This window comes from Tyto alba, unplaced genomic scaffold, assembly GCF_018691265.1.
Source record: "Tyto alba isolate M040663 unplaced genomic scaffold, T.alba_DEE_v4.0 Super-Scaffold_20000042, whole genome shotgun sequence".
In the NCBI taxonomy this organism is placed as follows: domain Eukaryota; kingdom Metazoa; phylum Chordata; class Aves; order Strigiformes; family Tytonidae; genus Tyto; species Tyto alba.
Window position 1 is genome coordinate 10,009,454 of NW_024881293.1, and position 15,547 is coordinate 10,025,000.

Below are 15,547 nucleotides of genomic sequence, written 5' to 3' on the forward strand. Positions count from 1 at the left end.
TCCTCTTGTCCCTGCCCAGAGGCCCCCCCCAGCCTCTCCCCTCGGGCTGTTTCATGGGTGCAGGAACCACATGTGGGGCCATTCGTGCTGTCACTGGGGGTGACAGAGCCCTCCCTCTGCTTGGCAGCTTTCCTGTGCTGCCCTGGCTGCCTGGTGCTTCAACCTCCTCAGCTCCATCACCCGCCGTCACCGGCGAGCCCCGGCAGGGCCGATGCCAGCCCAGCAGCCCGGCTGGCAGCACATGGGGGATCCCCACCGCCTCTGCCCTTCACTGCTGGCACACAGAGCCCCACGCCCACCCTGGCAGCGCTGGAGCCAACTGGCATGGGGCAGAGGCAGGGGCATGAACATGGTATTTTCACATCCCTGCACGTCTCCAGCCCCCAACACTGCCCCAGAGGTGTCCGTCCCCAGACTGATGGTGACACCAGGCAAGGGTGCACCCCACTGCGGCAGGTCCTCCCTGCCACCCTGGAGCCCAGGGCACAAGTAAGGGCAGCGTGGTTGGGACACCATCCTGGCCCCGGCACGGAGGGGATGGACACGTGGACGCGCCAGAGATGCAGGGAGGAAGCGGTGGGTGGGGACCGGGATGCTGGGAGGACAGGGATGCAGGCACGATGCTGGCGGGAGTGCCCAGGGGAAGGGGACGTGGCAGCCCGGGTTCCTGCTAGTCCCAAGGGGCAGCGCTCGGGTCAGGGCCCCCCAGGTCCTGTCGCCACGTGCCCATGGGTCTCTGCCCACCCCCGGGCCAGTGTGGGTCCTGCTTGTGTCCCTGCTGCCAGGGCCCGTTCCCGGGGCGGTGGGACACCGGCTCTGCCCAGTGCCAGCCCAGGAGCCCAGCACACACCCAGCCGCGGGCGCGGTGTGCTCCCCGGCTCCCTGGCCATCGCCTGTGGACTTTGTCTCAACCCCACGGTAAAACTGGCTCCGCGCTCCTGCCCGGAAACGCAGAGCTGCCTGGCAGCCGCACCGAAGCCGCTGTGCCCGGGCCAGCCAGTGCCAGAGCTGGTAGCCCAGAGAGGGGGGCCGGGGACACCGAGGGGACGGGCAGGGGGTAAGTGGGGCCTCCTGGGCCCCCCACAGCCGGGCAGAGGCAGCCAGGGCGAGCCGGGGTCTGGCACCGTCACCACGCTCGAACCATCACCGGCAGCCGGGAGGCCGGGAGGGGCTTTTTGGCAGGAGCGGGCTCCAGTGGGATGCAGAGCTGTTGTGGTGGGGCCGAGAGGATGAGGACAGGGACCTCCTGCCCCAGACACCTGCGCGGCCAAGGGCTGAGCATCCCAGCACAGCATCGCCCTGTGCCAGGACGGGGGGTGGCTCTGGGTGCTGGGTGCCAGTGGTGCCGCCCTCTCTGCCGCGGTGCCACGGTCCTGCCCTTGGCCTGGCAGGTTCGGGGGGCCAAAGGTTTCCTGAATGGACGCAGGGGGTTGTCCCTGCTGCGAGGGGGCTGCTCTCATCCTCGGGGAAGGAGGGAGCTGCCCTGCTGCGAGGGGCTGGCAGGGAGCGGGGGGCCGGAGGGGCAGCGCCGGGCAGGCACCCGTGGGGCAGAGCCAGGGCTGCCACCGCAGTGAGGGCACCCGTCCCAGCCCCGCCTGCGCAAACACGGGGTTATCGAGCGGCCGGGCTGGGAGAGGCCCCGCGGTGCAAGCAGGAGAGTGCAGGCTCCCGGCATGGCTGCTGCCGTGTTCGCTCAACCCCACGGGCCCCCCCGCAAGCTCCCCAGCGAGCACCACCACGTCCCCCAGGGGTGGGGGGTACCCTGCCCTGCCCCGGGCTGCCTGGCATGGACACGGAGGGCTGCGAGGACACTGGTGGCAGACTGGCCATGCACCCTGGGGCTGCCATACTGACCCAGCACTGCCTGTCCCCAGGGAAAAGCTCCGGCTCTGTCCAGGATTGTGCCCCTCAGCAGGGAGAGCCAAGGGGCGGGGGACAGGCTGTTCTGGGGTGCGGGGCTGGGGGAGAACCAGGCGCCCTGGCTCCCTTCGGGGTCTCAGACCTCGATGCTGTGGTCATGTCCGTGGCGAGGCAGAGTGTGTGGGGTCACAGCTGCGCTGACGCGTCGGTGCATCGGCCCATGGGTGCATTGGCCCGTGGGCCCGCCGGTGCGAGCTGCAGGCTGGGGGCCGTGGGCAGCCCTCCAGGCGTGGGAGCGTGGGAGCCGGCCGCAGCGGGGGTGACGGTGGTGCGGGGGGGGGTCAGGAACGGGTCATTGAACCGCGGCCAGCGCTGCGCCCAGTGCGGTTCTTGGAACTCCGCGCGGGCTTGGGCTGAGCTTATCAGGTTCCCGCAGCCCCGCCAGCCCCATGGCCCCCACGCCCCACCGCCGCTGCCCCAGCTCTCCCTGACAGACACGGCTCAGCTGGGTGCCCGGGGTGGGGACCCCCACCCCAACGGCTCCCCGGGAAAGTAAGTACAGGGCAGTCGGGGTGGGGGCGAGGGCAGTGCCAGGGCACCCGGGGTGGCCGTGCCCCCCCGACTTCAGTGGGACTGGTCCCCACACAGGGTCTGGCCACAGCGTGGGCGAGGGTGCAGACACCAGCTCTATCGGGGGGGACAGGCGGAGGGGCGGCGGGGGGCACACCGGCACGATCTGGCACGTCTCGCATGCTGGCGGGTCTGGGAGCGCACGCGGCTGTTTGCACGGGGGGGGTGGGCACACTGCTGCATGTCTGCAGCCCATTGAGGGACCCCTGGAGTGGGGGGGGGGACCCTGGAAAACTCCCTAGCTGTCTGTTTATGGTGGGGGGGCCCAGGCCAGTCTGGCGGGTGCTGCAGTGCTGCCTGCTCTGCCCAGCATCTCCCCGTGGCACTTGGCTGGGCACAGGGGGGACGAGCCCAGGACCCCCCACCATCATGTTCCTGCAGTGCCAGGCAGCCGGGGCCAAGCCGAGACAGTCAGGTGGTTTTGGGTGCTGCTTTGGGAGGGGCTGTGCTGCTCGGCGTGGTGCCGGCCGGGAACCCCGATAACAGCGCTGCTGGTTTCCCCCTCCCTACCCCCCTCCTGCGCTCCCAGTGAGGAGCCCCCTCCCAGCAGGGACCTCTGAGCTCTCCAAACATGATAAGAGGCATGGGCAGATAGATAGTTTTCACTGTCTGGGTCATCAGGGGCTATAAAAGAGCAATAGAGAATTACTGGTGGGAACACGATGCGGTTACGGGAACTCAGCCGGGCGCAGCACATCGGGAACGGGGGCAGCAGAAGCCCCGGCCCAGCCCGGTCCCTGCTGCTGCTGTGAGGTTGAAGTGCCCGGGCTGGGCACAGGGCCAGGCAGCAGCACAGAGTGGTCCCTGATGAGCCCCAGGTGCTCCCACCCCAGGAAAGGCTTAAATGGCCCCTCAACTGCTGGTCCAGCCCTGTTTGCCCCCTGGGAGGAAGGGCAGAGCCTGGCCAGGCTGGGAGGTGAGCGGGGGGAGCTCTGTCACCAGTGTCACTGCAGGGAAGGAGCCGGGGCACAGCGTGTCTGCCCTGGGGACAAGCTGGGCTGCTCTGGGTGCAGGGACCCGCGAGCTTCACCCCAAGCTGGGCTCCCCAGTTGCACAGCACCCCAGCTCTGGGCTGCCTCATCATCACCGTGGCCTTGCATCACCCAGGCCCCGCCGGGAGCGGTGATGGCGGGGTGGGTGGTGGTTACACCCTGGCAAACCGAGGGAGAGGATGTGCTGCTCGGCCCTGGGCGTGCACGGGGGGAACATGTGTCCCGCTGGCACGGGGACCGGGGATGACAATTGCAACACGGTGAGAGCTGCTGTCCCGCAGGGACCCTCCCTCCCGCCCCCGGCACCCGCTGTGCCACCCTGCCCCGGCCCAGCCAGTGCGGGAGGATCGGCACCAAGGTCAAGGCAGTTTACTCCCGCTTTGCGTGATACGGGGGTTAAAGTCCCCTCCTTTTTATGAGCCATGAAACCACTTTTATGATCCCTGCTGTTTCAATAGCTCAGCTGTTTGGAGCCTCATTCCCGCAAGGAGAACTTCCAGGCAGAGCTGGACCTGCTGCCGCCGCTGCCTCTCCCTGCCCGGTGCTCCCGGGGGTCCCTCCCTGCCTGGTGCTCCCGGGGGTCCTTCCTTGCCCGGTGTGTGGAAAGGCGTGAGGGTGGCTGTGCTGGAGTGGGCAGGGGCTGCCCGTGGCGGGTTTGGCTTTGCTCACTCACGGCTCGGCTCAGGACGTGGCCAGGCTGGGGGACAGGGGCAGGGAGGGACGTTGGCTTTGGGGCCGTTCCCCTTGGGAGGGGTGCTTTGTGCTCCGGATGCTTCTGTCCCAGACCTGGTGTTTCTGAGTAAACGGAGCGAACGACTGGCGGGACACGGGGCTGTGTCTGTCCCCTGGGTAGAGGCATCTCTCAGTCACTGCCCGGGTGAGGACAGCAGTGCCGGGCTGGGGGGGGGGGCTGCACACCCCCAGGCTCTGCTCCTGCTGCTCTTAACAGCCGCCCTCCTTCCCGCTCACAGGGCCGGCCGGGTCCTGCCCCGTGTCCTCAGGTGAGCCAGGAGCCCGAGGGCGATCTCGAAGCTGAGCAGCATCCCCAGTCCAGGTTGGCAGAGGGGTAGACGCTGACTCTTCCCGGGAGATGGACAGAGTCACCAGGCACCTGGTCTTCCAGCTCCCGCAGACCTCGCACAAGCACGACTACAGCGATGCTCACCGCGCCAGCTCGTTCGCAGAGCAGAGGGCCGACAGCGACGACGATGTGTTTGGCCCCGCTCAACACGGCAGCCAGAGGGTAGAAAATGACTATGGCTGGAAAACGAGGTCGAAGACACCCACGTGTTTCCCAGATGGTGGAAGAGATGTCTGGACCCCGTCCCCGGACAGGGAGTCCAAGCTGGAGGTGGTGAGGTCGGGAAGCCTGTACGACCTCAGGGCTTACCGAGGTGAGAGGAAACCCTCGAAGCTTTATGATGAGGATGAGTCGGAACAGTACAGGGTCCCTCCACCGAACATCTCCCCTGAGAAAGCCAGGGAGCTCGAGGATGAGAGGAGAGAGATCATCCGGGACCAGGTGGTGAGGAAGAGCTCCACCATGGCTGAGAAATGGAGCTCCATGGATGAGCTGAGCTCCATAAACACCAGCACGGGCAGCCTGGGTGAAGGCCGGCACACAGGCAGCTTCCCCATTTGCTTTGACAAGTCTTCCTCGGGGAGGGCAGAGACGCCTGTTGACCCTGAAAACATCAACACGGAGCAGATCAACTTCTCCGCTGCTCGGCAGCAGTTCCTGATGCTAGAGAAGACCAACCCGGGCTCTTTTTTCAGCCCAGGGCAACAGGCTGTGTCTCCAAAGCCAGAGTTGATGACAAAAGCCTCTAGGCAAGAGTGGCATAGTCCTGAGCTGCCCACGAAGTCTGCAAGAGGTTACGGTAACTCCAGTGCACCCAGACAGAGTAGGACGGACAAGACCATTTATCAGGTTTATAGTGTATCCTACAAGACACCTGTGAAGGAGGAGGCTTATGCTCCCAGGAGGGCTGACACTGAAAGGTCGTACCCCAGCAGGAAGATGTCCAGCTTGACTAAAGCATCTTCCAGAGAGGACCTGGACTCCGGCTTGGGTGAGATGTATAATGAAGCCAATGCAGGCTACACGAGTGATGGAAGTGCATCCAATGAGATCTTCAATGGCCTCGTGGATCTGAAGGCTGTCAGCAACGGCCTGGACAAGGAGAAAAAGATCAGCAACGAGACGCCCATCGAGCGGGAGATCCGCATGGCGATGGAGAGGGAGGAGAACCTCTGGAAGGAGAGGGGGATCCAGCGGCTGATCTCCAGCAGCGAGCTGGTGGAGATCAGGACCAAGCCTCTCCTCTCCATGGACGCCTCTCCCGGCCCAGGCAGGAAAGCGAAGGACAAAGGCCGAGCTTCCCTTTACGTCCAGAGGGAAATCGAGCAGGAAACCAAGCGTGAGGAAGATCTGAAAAAGCAAAGGAGGCTGCTGGGGATGTATGACAGGGGGACACAGCAGGAGCTGGAGGAGTGCAGGAGGGTGTTCGAGCAGGAGGAAGCCCCCCCACAGAAGCCCACCCCCACGAGGAAGGCAGACGAGCAGCGGAGCTGGGTTAATGAGTTTGTGGCAGAGCAGCTCACGAGCCACGGACCCTGCCCCGCAGGAGACACCAGGGGTGGGAGAAGCCTTCCCAGCTACACAGCGAGCATCACACACTCCCAGGCGTCCCAGCCACGCTTTGCTGCCAGCGAGAGGAGCCAGGACCAGCCCCTGGGGTCCCCGCGCGTTTCCGCCAGCGCCAGCAAATGGGGGAGTGAGGATTCCTGGGGAGGAAGGCTTCCCAGCTCCACCCCAAGCCCCGCCGGCACAGCTGTCCTGCCCAGGGAGTACTTCTCCTTCTCCTTCTGGAAGCCCAAGGTCTCCTTTGTGGACAACATGGGGACGCAGAACCCGCTGAGGAGGGAGGATGGCCGGGAGGAGCAGTACAAGCTGAGGACCTGGAAGCCCCAGACGTCAGCGCTGATCGAGGAGGAGATCCAGAGCGACTTGAAGAGGGAAGAGGAGCTGCAGGAGCAGCGGCGGCGGCGGCGGCTGGTGGACGGCTGCTCCCTGGTCAGCAGTGACGGCGTTCCCCAGGAGGGCACCCGCTCACGGCACAGCTCCGGTAAGGGGAGAGGCACGGTGGGCTGGGATGGGGCAGAGCTCCCGCGGGCATCGCTCCCGCCCTCCTGTGCCTTGTGGCTCTGAGCCTCGGCAGGAGCTGTCGGAGGGGACAGGAGTGGCACCGTGGAGCGCCCGTCCCAAGGGACGTTCCCGTGCCGGCGGGCGGGAGCCTCTCCCAGCACGGGAAGCCCGTACAGCCGGTGTCCGTGCCCTTTGTGAGCCACAGGCAACCTGGGCTCTCTGTAAGAGCAAGAGTGGCCATGGCAGGGACCGAGGGGGACAGAGTTACGGGTGGGAAGCATCAAGTCCTAGCCGGGGGGAGTCTGTCTGCGGGTGAGGGGTCCAAGTTCCTCCCTGCAATGATTTGCTGAGATGCTCGTTGATACCTGGGTGTTGGTATCAAGTTGTCCCCCGAGACATAATTCTCCTTGGACATGGATTCTGTGGCCAGCAAGCAGAAGTACTTGATGTGGAGTCCCTGGAGCCAGCTGGACCAGTCTGCCGGGGGGAGGGGATGTGGAGGGGCTGCTGCTGCTGCTGAGGGATGGGGTCTTCAAGAGCAGCATGGCTTGTGATTCCAGAGCTGCTCAGGTTTTTATGACTTTGTGTCACGTTACCGCAGAAAACTGCTGGAAGGGCTCAGAAGTGCCCAACTCAGGCATTTCCTCTCCCTTGCTCCTGACAATCCCTGGCTGGCACCCAGACACGGGGTCCTGGCCAGGACCAAACCTGCAGGGCCTGTCAAGAAGCCCGGTCTGGGGCGGGAGCTTTGCCCTCCTGCAGGTACCCCAACCCCAGGGGGCCCTGGTGTCCCCTCACCCCCCCGACAGCTCTTTCTCTTGAAGCTGCTTCAGGTGTCAGCGGCAGCTACTCGGTGTCCGGGTCTCCCGTCTCTGCTCCTGCCTCGCAGCAGGCAGGGGTCCTGGGGCTGGTGTCGTCCTTCACCCCGCTGAGAGTGGCTGGCTCCTCCCAGGGCAGCACGGAGACCCTCACCCCCGACTCGGCGCGTTCCAGCCCCTTCGAAGAGCGGAGGAGGAGGGTGAAGGAGGATGGAAAGGTGACCGCACCTGCCCTGCGCTCGGGGGGGCTGGAGCTGGGGAGAAGGCTGGTGGCTCCGGGGCTGGAGGCGGCCGTGCCCGGCTCCCACCCGGAGCTGGAGGTCCGGCTGCTCAGCTCGGTGGGGGACCCGGTGGCAGTGGCACCGGCGTGGGGCGGTGCGGAGCCCCCAGGGCAGCACCCGCTGCGCAGGGGTGCCAGCGCTGGGTGGGACTGGAGCGGAGCAGCAGCTTCCTTCCCGGGCGGGTCCTGCCCTGCACTGTGCCCCCGCTCCCCTCCGCCTCCGCCTTGCCTGGCAGCCTGAACCCCCCCCCCGGCTGTATCCAGCTGCCTCTGGATAGTTCCCTGCCACGTCACTGTTACCTGAACCCTTTTTTCCGCCTTTTCACAGTACGCAGGCATTGAACCCATTGACAAGATCAACACAGAGGTAAAGTCCTTTACGTGCTTGAGGGCTGCCCCGACTCCCCGCTCCCCACTGGGGTCCCCTCGCTCCCGGGTTCGGGGGGACGGGGGTCTCAGCTCCCGCAGGGCCACGGCACTGCTTGGGTGGGCATCGCCTGGGGCAGAACGTGTTGGGGCCACTGTCAGCCGTGTTTAACCCGAAGGGGGGGTGGGGGGGCTTCTGGCTGGGAGGGCAAGTCGTGCAAAAAAGACCGTTTATAAACAATATCTTCTTTAGAAAAAGATACCGAGCCTTCTGGTTTCTTCAGGTTGTGGAAAGCACCAGAGTGATCCGTCACAAGAGTGCCATGGCCCAGCGCTGGGAGGCCGGGCAGTACGTCCAGGACAACGACTGAGGGAGCCCTTGAGGCCACCGGACTTCGCCGTTTACTTGCCCTGTTTGGGATCAGCTGACACACGATTGAAATACCTGATCAGTTCAGCTCCTGGTTATCACAGGAATCAGAGACTTGTACACTGCAAATCACATCCGTTTTTAATATAACAGATGATCCTTCCAATGCATTAGGTCTACTCATTCGTTCCCCCTTCCCTTTGAGGTGAGGTAATAGTTTTTTTTTCTTATGAGGGGAAAAATTGGATCACTTTCTTTTAATCACTTCTGCAAGGAGACAGCCAGATGAAATCATACGGTAATTTAACTTCTTTCTCATCGGAAACTGTGTCCCTGTCTCACAATAAAGCTATTTTATTTCTAAGTGGTTTTAGGTTTTTAGGTACCACACCATCAGGCATCACCTAGGAGGGTACCTCGGCTGACACGTAGGTCTGGATCAGTACCGGCACCAAACGGAAATCAGCGTTTCTGCTCCACTCGTGATCTGCTGAGATGCAGTAATACAATATACAGATGTAGAGAAATGCTGTTTATTTTGCTAATTTATTAAAGGGTAGTCGCTTCTCTCCGTCATTCTGCCCGGCCCGTGGTGTTTCTCTGCCCCGCTTTTTGCAGCAGGAGCCTCCGCGGAGCCGCCGGCGCCGGGACCGGAGTTGAGGGGGGGGGGGTGGGGGGCTGGGGGGTGTGGAACGGCGGGATCCCGGCAGCGGGGGGGGCCGGGCCGGGCCGCCCCCCCCTGCCCCCCCCCCCGCCGTCGCTAGGTGGCTCTCGGCGAGCGCGCGGGCCGCGGGCACCCACGCGTGAGCGCATCGGCCGTGCCGGGAAGGGCGAGGCCGGGCTCCGTGGGCCGCCCGCGGCGCTGCCTCCCCTCGGCCATACCGGGGGCGGGGGGGATGTCAGAGCCCTCCGTGCAAAAAGAGGAAGACTCGGGTTCTGCAGCGGCCCCGCTCCACGGCCGGGCGGGTCCCCCGTGGGCAGGGCGGCGGGCACAGCCCGTCCCGCGTGGGGCCGCCGCCCGCAGCTCGGCCGCCGGTGTCACCAAGTCGCCCGGCGCCGTCTCTTGCTCTCCGCCCTCGTCCATCATTTTTTTTCTGGTGGTGCAGAGGCGGGCAGCGGGTGCAGGACGCCGGGGGTCGCGGCTGCCCCCCCGAGCCGCGCTGGAACCGGGGGGGGGGGGGTCGGGGGGTCACGCGAGGCCGGAGCGGGGGGGGACACGGGGGGTCAGAGGGACACACGCGGGCGGGGGCTCGGGGCTGGCCCCGAGGACTGGAGCCCTCCCCACTGGCAACCACCGGCGCTCCGGCTCGATCCTCCCAGGAGGTGATCCTAGAAACCCATTTCCATCAAATGTAAACACAAATGCATTTAATCAAAAAATACGCTTTTACAAGCATTTTCATCCTGACTTCAGTCATCAGATTCCCTCAGCTGGCTGCTGGGATGGTTTCTGCAGGAGGTTAACAAGGCACCTTCTGGCTGACAAACCCAGTCAGTTTTAACTGAACATCATTAACACGCAATAGAAATGGGGACTGGGAGACTGTTTTCCTCTTTGTCCTTTTTTCAAAGTAAAAGTGTACTCAGAGTCCCTCGGCTGCAGACGCTGCCCCCAGCAACAGACTACTATGGGTAAATTCCTAATTATTGGGAAAAGGTTTGCAGTTCGAGCTGCTGAGACATGCCCTGGGACCCTTACTCAGAATTTCTGGTACTACTATGTCCTTGCTTCTACGAAACGAAGCAGTTTTCTGGCTGATCTCTTCTGTTAAACCCTTGGTGAGGTCTGATTGAGCGTTTTACCCGGGACGCTACTCATTTGTATGAAGTGCAGGTAACTAGAAATTCAGGAAGGCCCAGGCTAGCGGGGTCGTGGGTGCATGAAGAGGTGGGTGCCCTCCCCGGCCCGGGGTGTGCAGGGGGGCTGCTGTCCCTCCTCGGGGCAGGGCGGCTGCACGGGACCCTCGGCCCACCTGGGGCTACTAAATTCTGTCCCTTCTTGCCGTGCCCGGCCCGGCCGCCGCAGCCCCACTCGTGGCGCAGCCCCAGGTTTGGGGGTGCGGGTGGGGACCCTGCTGTCACCCCTTAGCTCTTCCTGCTGGCAGTTTGCTCCCTGGCGTAGCCGCACACAGACCCCAGAGCTGCCCCCGGGGCTCCTGGCAGGATTAAGCCAACATTTGTGCCACCTGGTTTTGAAGGCAGCAGCCCTTCGTTAACGAGCTCCAGGGCACGGATTAAACAGCTGAGCAGGGGGGGAAGGAAAGCCTGGTCGGGTCGCTGTCTTCAGCTGGGGTGGGCAAAGCCCGGCCCCGCAGGGAGGGTTTGCTGTGGCTCAATCGTGGGCACAGAGCTGAGCACCGGCGGGTCCCACAGCGCTGGCCACAGCAGCCGTAATGCTGCGGGGGCTCGCCAGCACCAGGAAAGCTGCAAGGCTCCCACCGAGCATTTGATCAAGTGAGTTTGGCTTTTTTTATTGCTCTTTAAACATCTATGAGTTATTTGCTGATATTAAATGTTGCTTGGATGGGGCTAATTCTGGCAAAGGGTTTAGCCACAAAGACCTCGTTAAGAAACCACGAGCATGGGCTCCGTGGGATTTCAGCGAGCCCGAATCCCCCTCGGGGTCAGCTCTGCAGCACTGAATAACGATGGGCCGAGCAGGAGAAACCCAAGCACCAGAAGCAAACACGCTGGTGTTTTGGGAAGCTGTTACCTGCCAGCTTGGGCTTACTGGCTTCATCTCTGTACAACAGACAAACAGACCGGACAGACAGGACTGAGTAAAATGTTCTTTTATTGGGTTGTGCCAACAATGCAACCTGACAACTTGACTGGACTGCAAGAGAGCATATTGACTGCACAAGACTTGAACAGCTGAAAGAAGTTGACTACATCTACCAAAGTGTATTTATGTAGCTATATTTAGCACTCCGGGGAAAGCGCTCCCCATAAAACCTTTCAACACTATGAGCCATTTAAAATAACTTTTTAAAACACACAACTTCTTAAATCTACAAATCTTTCACTAAGAAAAATTACATAAACCTTGTTGAAAGCATTCCCATGAGATAGGGATTAGCAGTTGGCAACTGTGGCATTTCATCGTTCTTCCACTCCAGAACTAATTCCTGTTATTTCTCTTTTTACCGTAGGCTTATACTACAGACTAAATGCTGGGTACAGGTGTCAGCTCCCCCAAATATAAGTGCAGCCAGGCTATTCAGCTACCAAGCCCTCTCCATGTTAACATTAGGTGGTTTATCATGTAATTATTAATACTGTAGAATATTAACTGGTTTTACAAATGTGAAACCTAAAATTCTCATTTTTATCTAACTTACTGAACTATCAATTCCATTAATATAAAGAACAATAGAAATTTTTCACTTAACCTGAACGCTAAGGTGATACAAATTTGTAGATGACTTATGTTCTAAGGTGAAACCAAAGAGAAGGATGCTCTCCTCAGCCTATACTAACTATTGCCACTTGAACCTTATGCAGACTGCTTTGAAACATACTCCTACCAAATAGTGGCACAGCAGAAACTAAGTGGTTACCTTTATTTTTTTGGACTTCTTCACAGGTTGTTTGACCTGCTGGATAATAGCTTTCAAGATCTTTTCCAGTCTGGCTTTTGCCACTGGCTTTCTACAGTACCATACCTGGTCCCATATGGAGCACAGAGGCTTGGGAGCCAGATACAGCGGGTCGTAGTCGTGAAGCATGTCCAGGGGCCGCCTCTTGGCGTACTCCTTGTAGTCTGCGACCGGACAGCTATCTGGATTGTCTGGCTTGGCACAGAGACGACGTGGACCCAATTCCCCCACGTCTACCTCTGCTCTCAGATCATCCTTCCACACCAAGTACTCCAGCTCTCCCTCATGCTTTTTTAGCACAAGCTGTCCCCAGTACAGATTATTGCTCTGCCTGTGTGTACGTGCCCCAAACCCCCTAATGATATTTGTGAACATGAGGTGCAAAAAGCCATGAGGGTGCATCTTACTTAAAAGTCCCTTCTTACGAAGATTTGCCACATCTTCATCTGTCAGGTTCTCCAAAATACTCCACTCTCCCTCGCTCTTTTGATGCGATAGGTGCTGATACTTTAGTTTAAAGGCGTCCTGAGCTGCTCTGAATTCCAGCCCTTTAACCACGCTGTACTCATAGTTGTGATCCTTGAGGTATCTCTCTATGTTGCTCTGAAAGATGTGCAAAGATCTGGAGGAAAAATCCATGCCGTTCTGTCTCTTTGCGGAACTGTAGAACGAGGCCAGGTAATTATCGAGGTCTTCGGGTGGTAGCATATAGATCTCACGTATTTCAGAAGGGCAGTGTAAAATCAGCCAGTCTTTGAAAACTTTAATATCGCTAGTGTTACGGTTCCTCTTTTTCTCCCACTTCTTCAACGCATCTAAAAGATAAGACACAGCTTTGTGGACAGCAAGAACTTACAAGGAGATCAGTGAAACACAAGGAGACGCAGAATAACCTTCACCTTACTTTTAAAAGTAATTCAGAGATTATGGGACTTTCACAAACCCCTTCCTTGAAAGCTTTGGTTTAGCTCTGTGTCCTCAGCAAGCCAGCCTAGACAGGGAAAGGGCTCTCTCCATTTTTGCTCTCTCTCACTTGGCAGGTGGATCTGCATACTACCATGGAGGTAAATTTAAGGTATTCTTTCTTTTTGAATTATGTTTAAATGGGAGAGAATGAGTTCCTAATGAGATTTATTCACCGAATGTCATTGTGGGTGCACGTGCAGAAAGCATTGGTGCAAGTTCTATGGGCCTTCCAAGACAGCAATACAGGACAGGAGAGTGGAACTGTCATTGGTGGCTTGGCTTGACATCGAACTTTCCCGTGGCTGTTTTGGAGTTGACTCTCAGAGTGTGCTCGTAGGACCACACTGGTGGGACTGGCCGTGTAACCAGTGGCTGCAGGCCTGAGCTGGCAGTGCTAGCCGTGAAGCCCAAGCAACCCCAAATGGACGTGACCTCCTCTCGCCAGTTTGCAACTACCCTGGCGTGTACTTTATGGTGACTGCAGGGGCCAAACCGCCTTGTTAAAATAGAAGGGAGTTGGCCTGTATATGGATCTTGTGATCTGCCTCAGGACTAAGTGGCATCCATTTCATATGTTCAAAGTCTTGTATGAGGCATTATGCAAAATGTATTTCAAAGCGTTCGTCTTTACAAAAATCTCTTCAGAGCAAGAGAGCTCTTGCTGTGAAATAAAAACATTAACCAAAGGTTAGGGCTGGATAGTAAGGAAGAACAAAAAGATGAGTAAAAGTGTATTTTTTTAAAAAAAAAAAAAAAAAGGATTGCCAGGATTCCAGTTGGGTTATCTCTCAAGTTGCTATGGCAATACCACATCTACCTAGTTTGATGTAGCATGAGAAATTAATTCTTTGGATTGCTGAAAAGCTCCATCTGCTCGCCTGTGACTTTTCCAGGGCTGAAGAGGAGTAGATTGAAAACGGCTTTAGAGCCAACATCTAGAGATTCCCCTGCTTGCACCAAGTTATTTTGTACATGATTAGTTGTTATCTTAAAATGCTGTGGCTGGACTGAGGTGGATTCTACTGATCCCTGTGCCTATGTCTTGGTTTTTTTGCTTGTTTTGTTCCTGACTGCTCTATGTGAAGGGATGGATGGCTTGTAAGTCAATACATGCAGAGGCCTTGCTTGAACCATAAGCCATTTATCCTGGTGGAAACTGCTCCTACACAGATATTCCCAGATGAATTCCCAGTCCCTTCTGATGATATATGTTGTCAATTACAAAACCAGTCAAATAGTGTTCACAAAAATCAGCTGTGCCAGTTTGTCCAGTTGTGGCTACATGAGGAATACAAACGTCTGCAACCCTGAGTCTATTCAGGAATACTAACGGTGCTTCAAGTGCACACCCACTGTGTTACAGACAAACCCCAAACACTATGTCAGTAATCACTTTTCTTTAGAAGGACACTGTCCAGGCCCCTGCACAGCAGAAACCTGCAGTAGGCCGTTGCTCTTTTGGCTGCGGCTGGTTGAGATGGGTCATTATTTCAGCAGAGAAATAGGTATCGGTGTCTGGGGGGGTGGGACGGGGCCCTGCAGCTGGGGAGCGGCGTGGGAGCTGTGCTCGGCCGGGAGCATCCTGCGTGGGCACGGGGCAGAGCCGCGGCAGCTCTGCCAGGCCCGGCGTGCCATGGACAGGGCCGTGGGGCCGCACTGTGCGGCTGGGAAGAGGACGGGTTTTGGGGAGTGTGAGGTGGGATTCCCAAACGGAGCGCGGGGAAGTGAGATACACGCTGTTGGGGATGCTTCTCAGTTGGTAGAGCCGCTGGATGGAAAAGAGATACTCCTACTCTTTGAATTAAATTTTAAAAATCTGCCTCAATGTTTACACCTAGGTACTAGCAGACAAAAACATAAACTAGACTAGACAGTAGTTTACTTGGAATTAATGTGAAATAGCACCTGCAGGCACCCGAATCATTATAGATGCAAATTTTGTGGCTTTACTATAACATCTTTAAAACCCTGGACATTTGCATTTTATTTGAGGTGTTTAATCATTAGATTAAATATGTATGTACCTGGCATTAAGGCTACAGTGTATTCTACACATCTATCCTAAAATCTGATCATATATTAAATTAATTACATCTATTTCATTGATGGCTTCCCCACTGCTTGCAAAAGACTAGCATAATTTTGATAATGTCCACTCACTATATGTCAGCTGTTCCTTCTTAGAATCGTAGCATTGTTTACGTTGGAAAAGACCTTTAAGATCAAGTCCAACCATTAACCGATCTTGTACAGTGACTGTTTTGCAGCAGGATTAAAACAGCTGCAAGCTAGGCTTCTAAAACGTTTGTCAAACAGCATGTTCTTATCATACAGAATCATTTAAAATACTCTCTGTGCGTGGCTTGACCTTGGTATTGAAAGTTCCCTAGTAAGCAGTGTATCTTGCAAGTTAATGCTTGAGCAATCACAACTCTCCCCACTCCAGTGGATTCCAAGGATGGTGTGTATGAAAATCTTAAAACTCTTAAAAGTACTAAAGCAATTCGTTTAGCTCATG

The 15,547-nt window shown here is 58.1% G+C and overlaps 2 protein-coding genes across 5 annotated transcripts in view; one reads left to right on the plus strand and one right to left on the minus strand.

The window, feature by feature from the left end:
- Positions 1-2,309: 2,309 nt before the first annotated feature.
- On the plus strand, positions 2,310-8,991 carry LOC104369464 (mitotic spindle positioning). 3 transcript variants are annotated; one of them, XM_033007984.2, is made up of 5 exons: positions 2,310-2,412; positions 4,454-6,610; positions 7,440-7,666; positions 8,057-8,095; positions 8,379-8,991. In XM_033007984.2, the coding sequence occupies exons 2-5, from the start codon at positions 4,573-4,575 to the stop codon at positions 8,463-8,465; spliced, it is 2,391 nt and encodes a 796-aa protein (XP_032863875.2). In that variant the 5' UTR covers positions 2,310-2,412; positions 4,454-4,572; the 3' UTR covers positions 8,466-8,991. The 3 variants fall into 3 exon arrangements, with proteins under 3 accessions (XP_032863875.2, XP_032863877.2, XP_032863878.2); XM_033007986.2 differs by having other exon boundaries at positions 7,455-7,666; XM_033007987.2 differs by having other exon boundaries at positions 7,583-7,666.
- A 2,250-nt stretch (positions 8,992-11,241) lies between these two features.
- The window catches only part of LOC104360957, a 6,836-nt gene continuing 2,530 nt past the window's right edge, over positions 11,242-15,547 (minus strand). For both annotated transcript variants that reach the window (XM_042794373.1, XM_042794372.1), the window contains one exon: positions 11,242-12,878. In XM_042794373.1, coding sequence (XP_042650307.1) covers positions 12,013-12,878 — 866 coding nt within the window. In that variant the 3' untranslated portion in view covers positions 11,242-12,012. The remainder of the gene's footprint in view (positions 12,879-15,547) is intronic.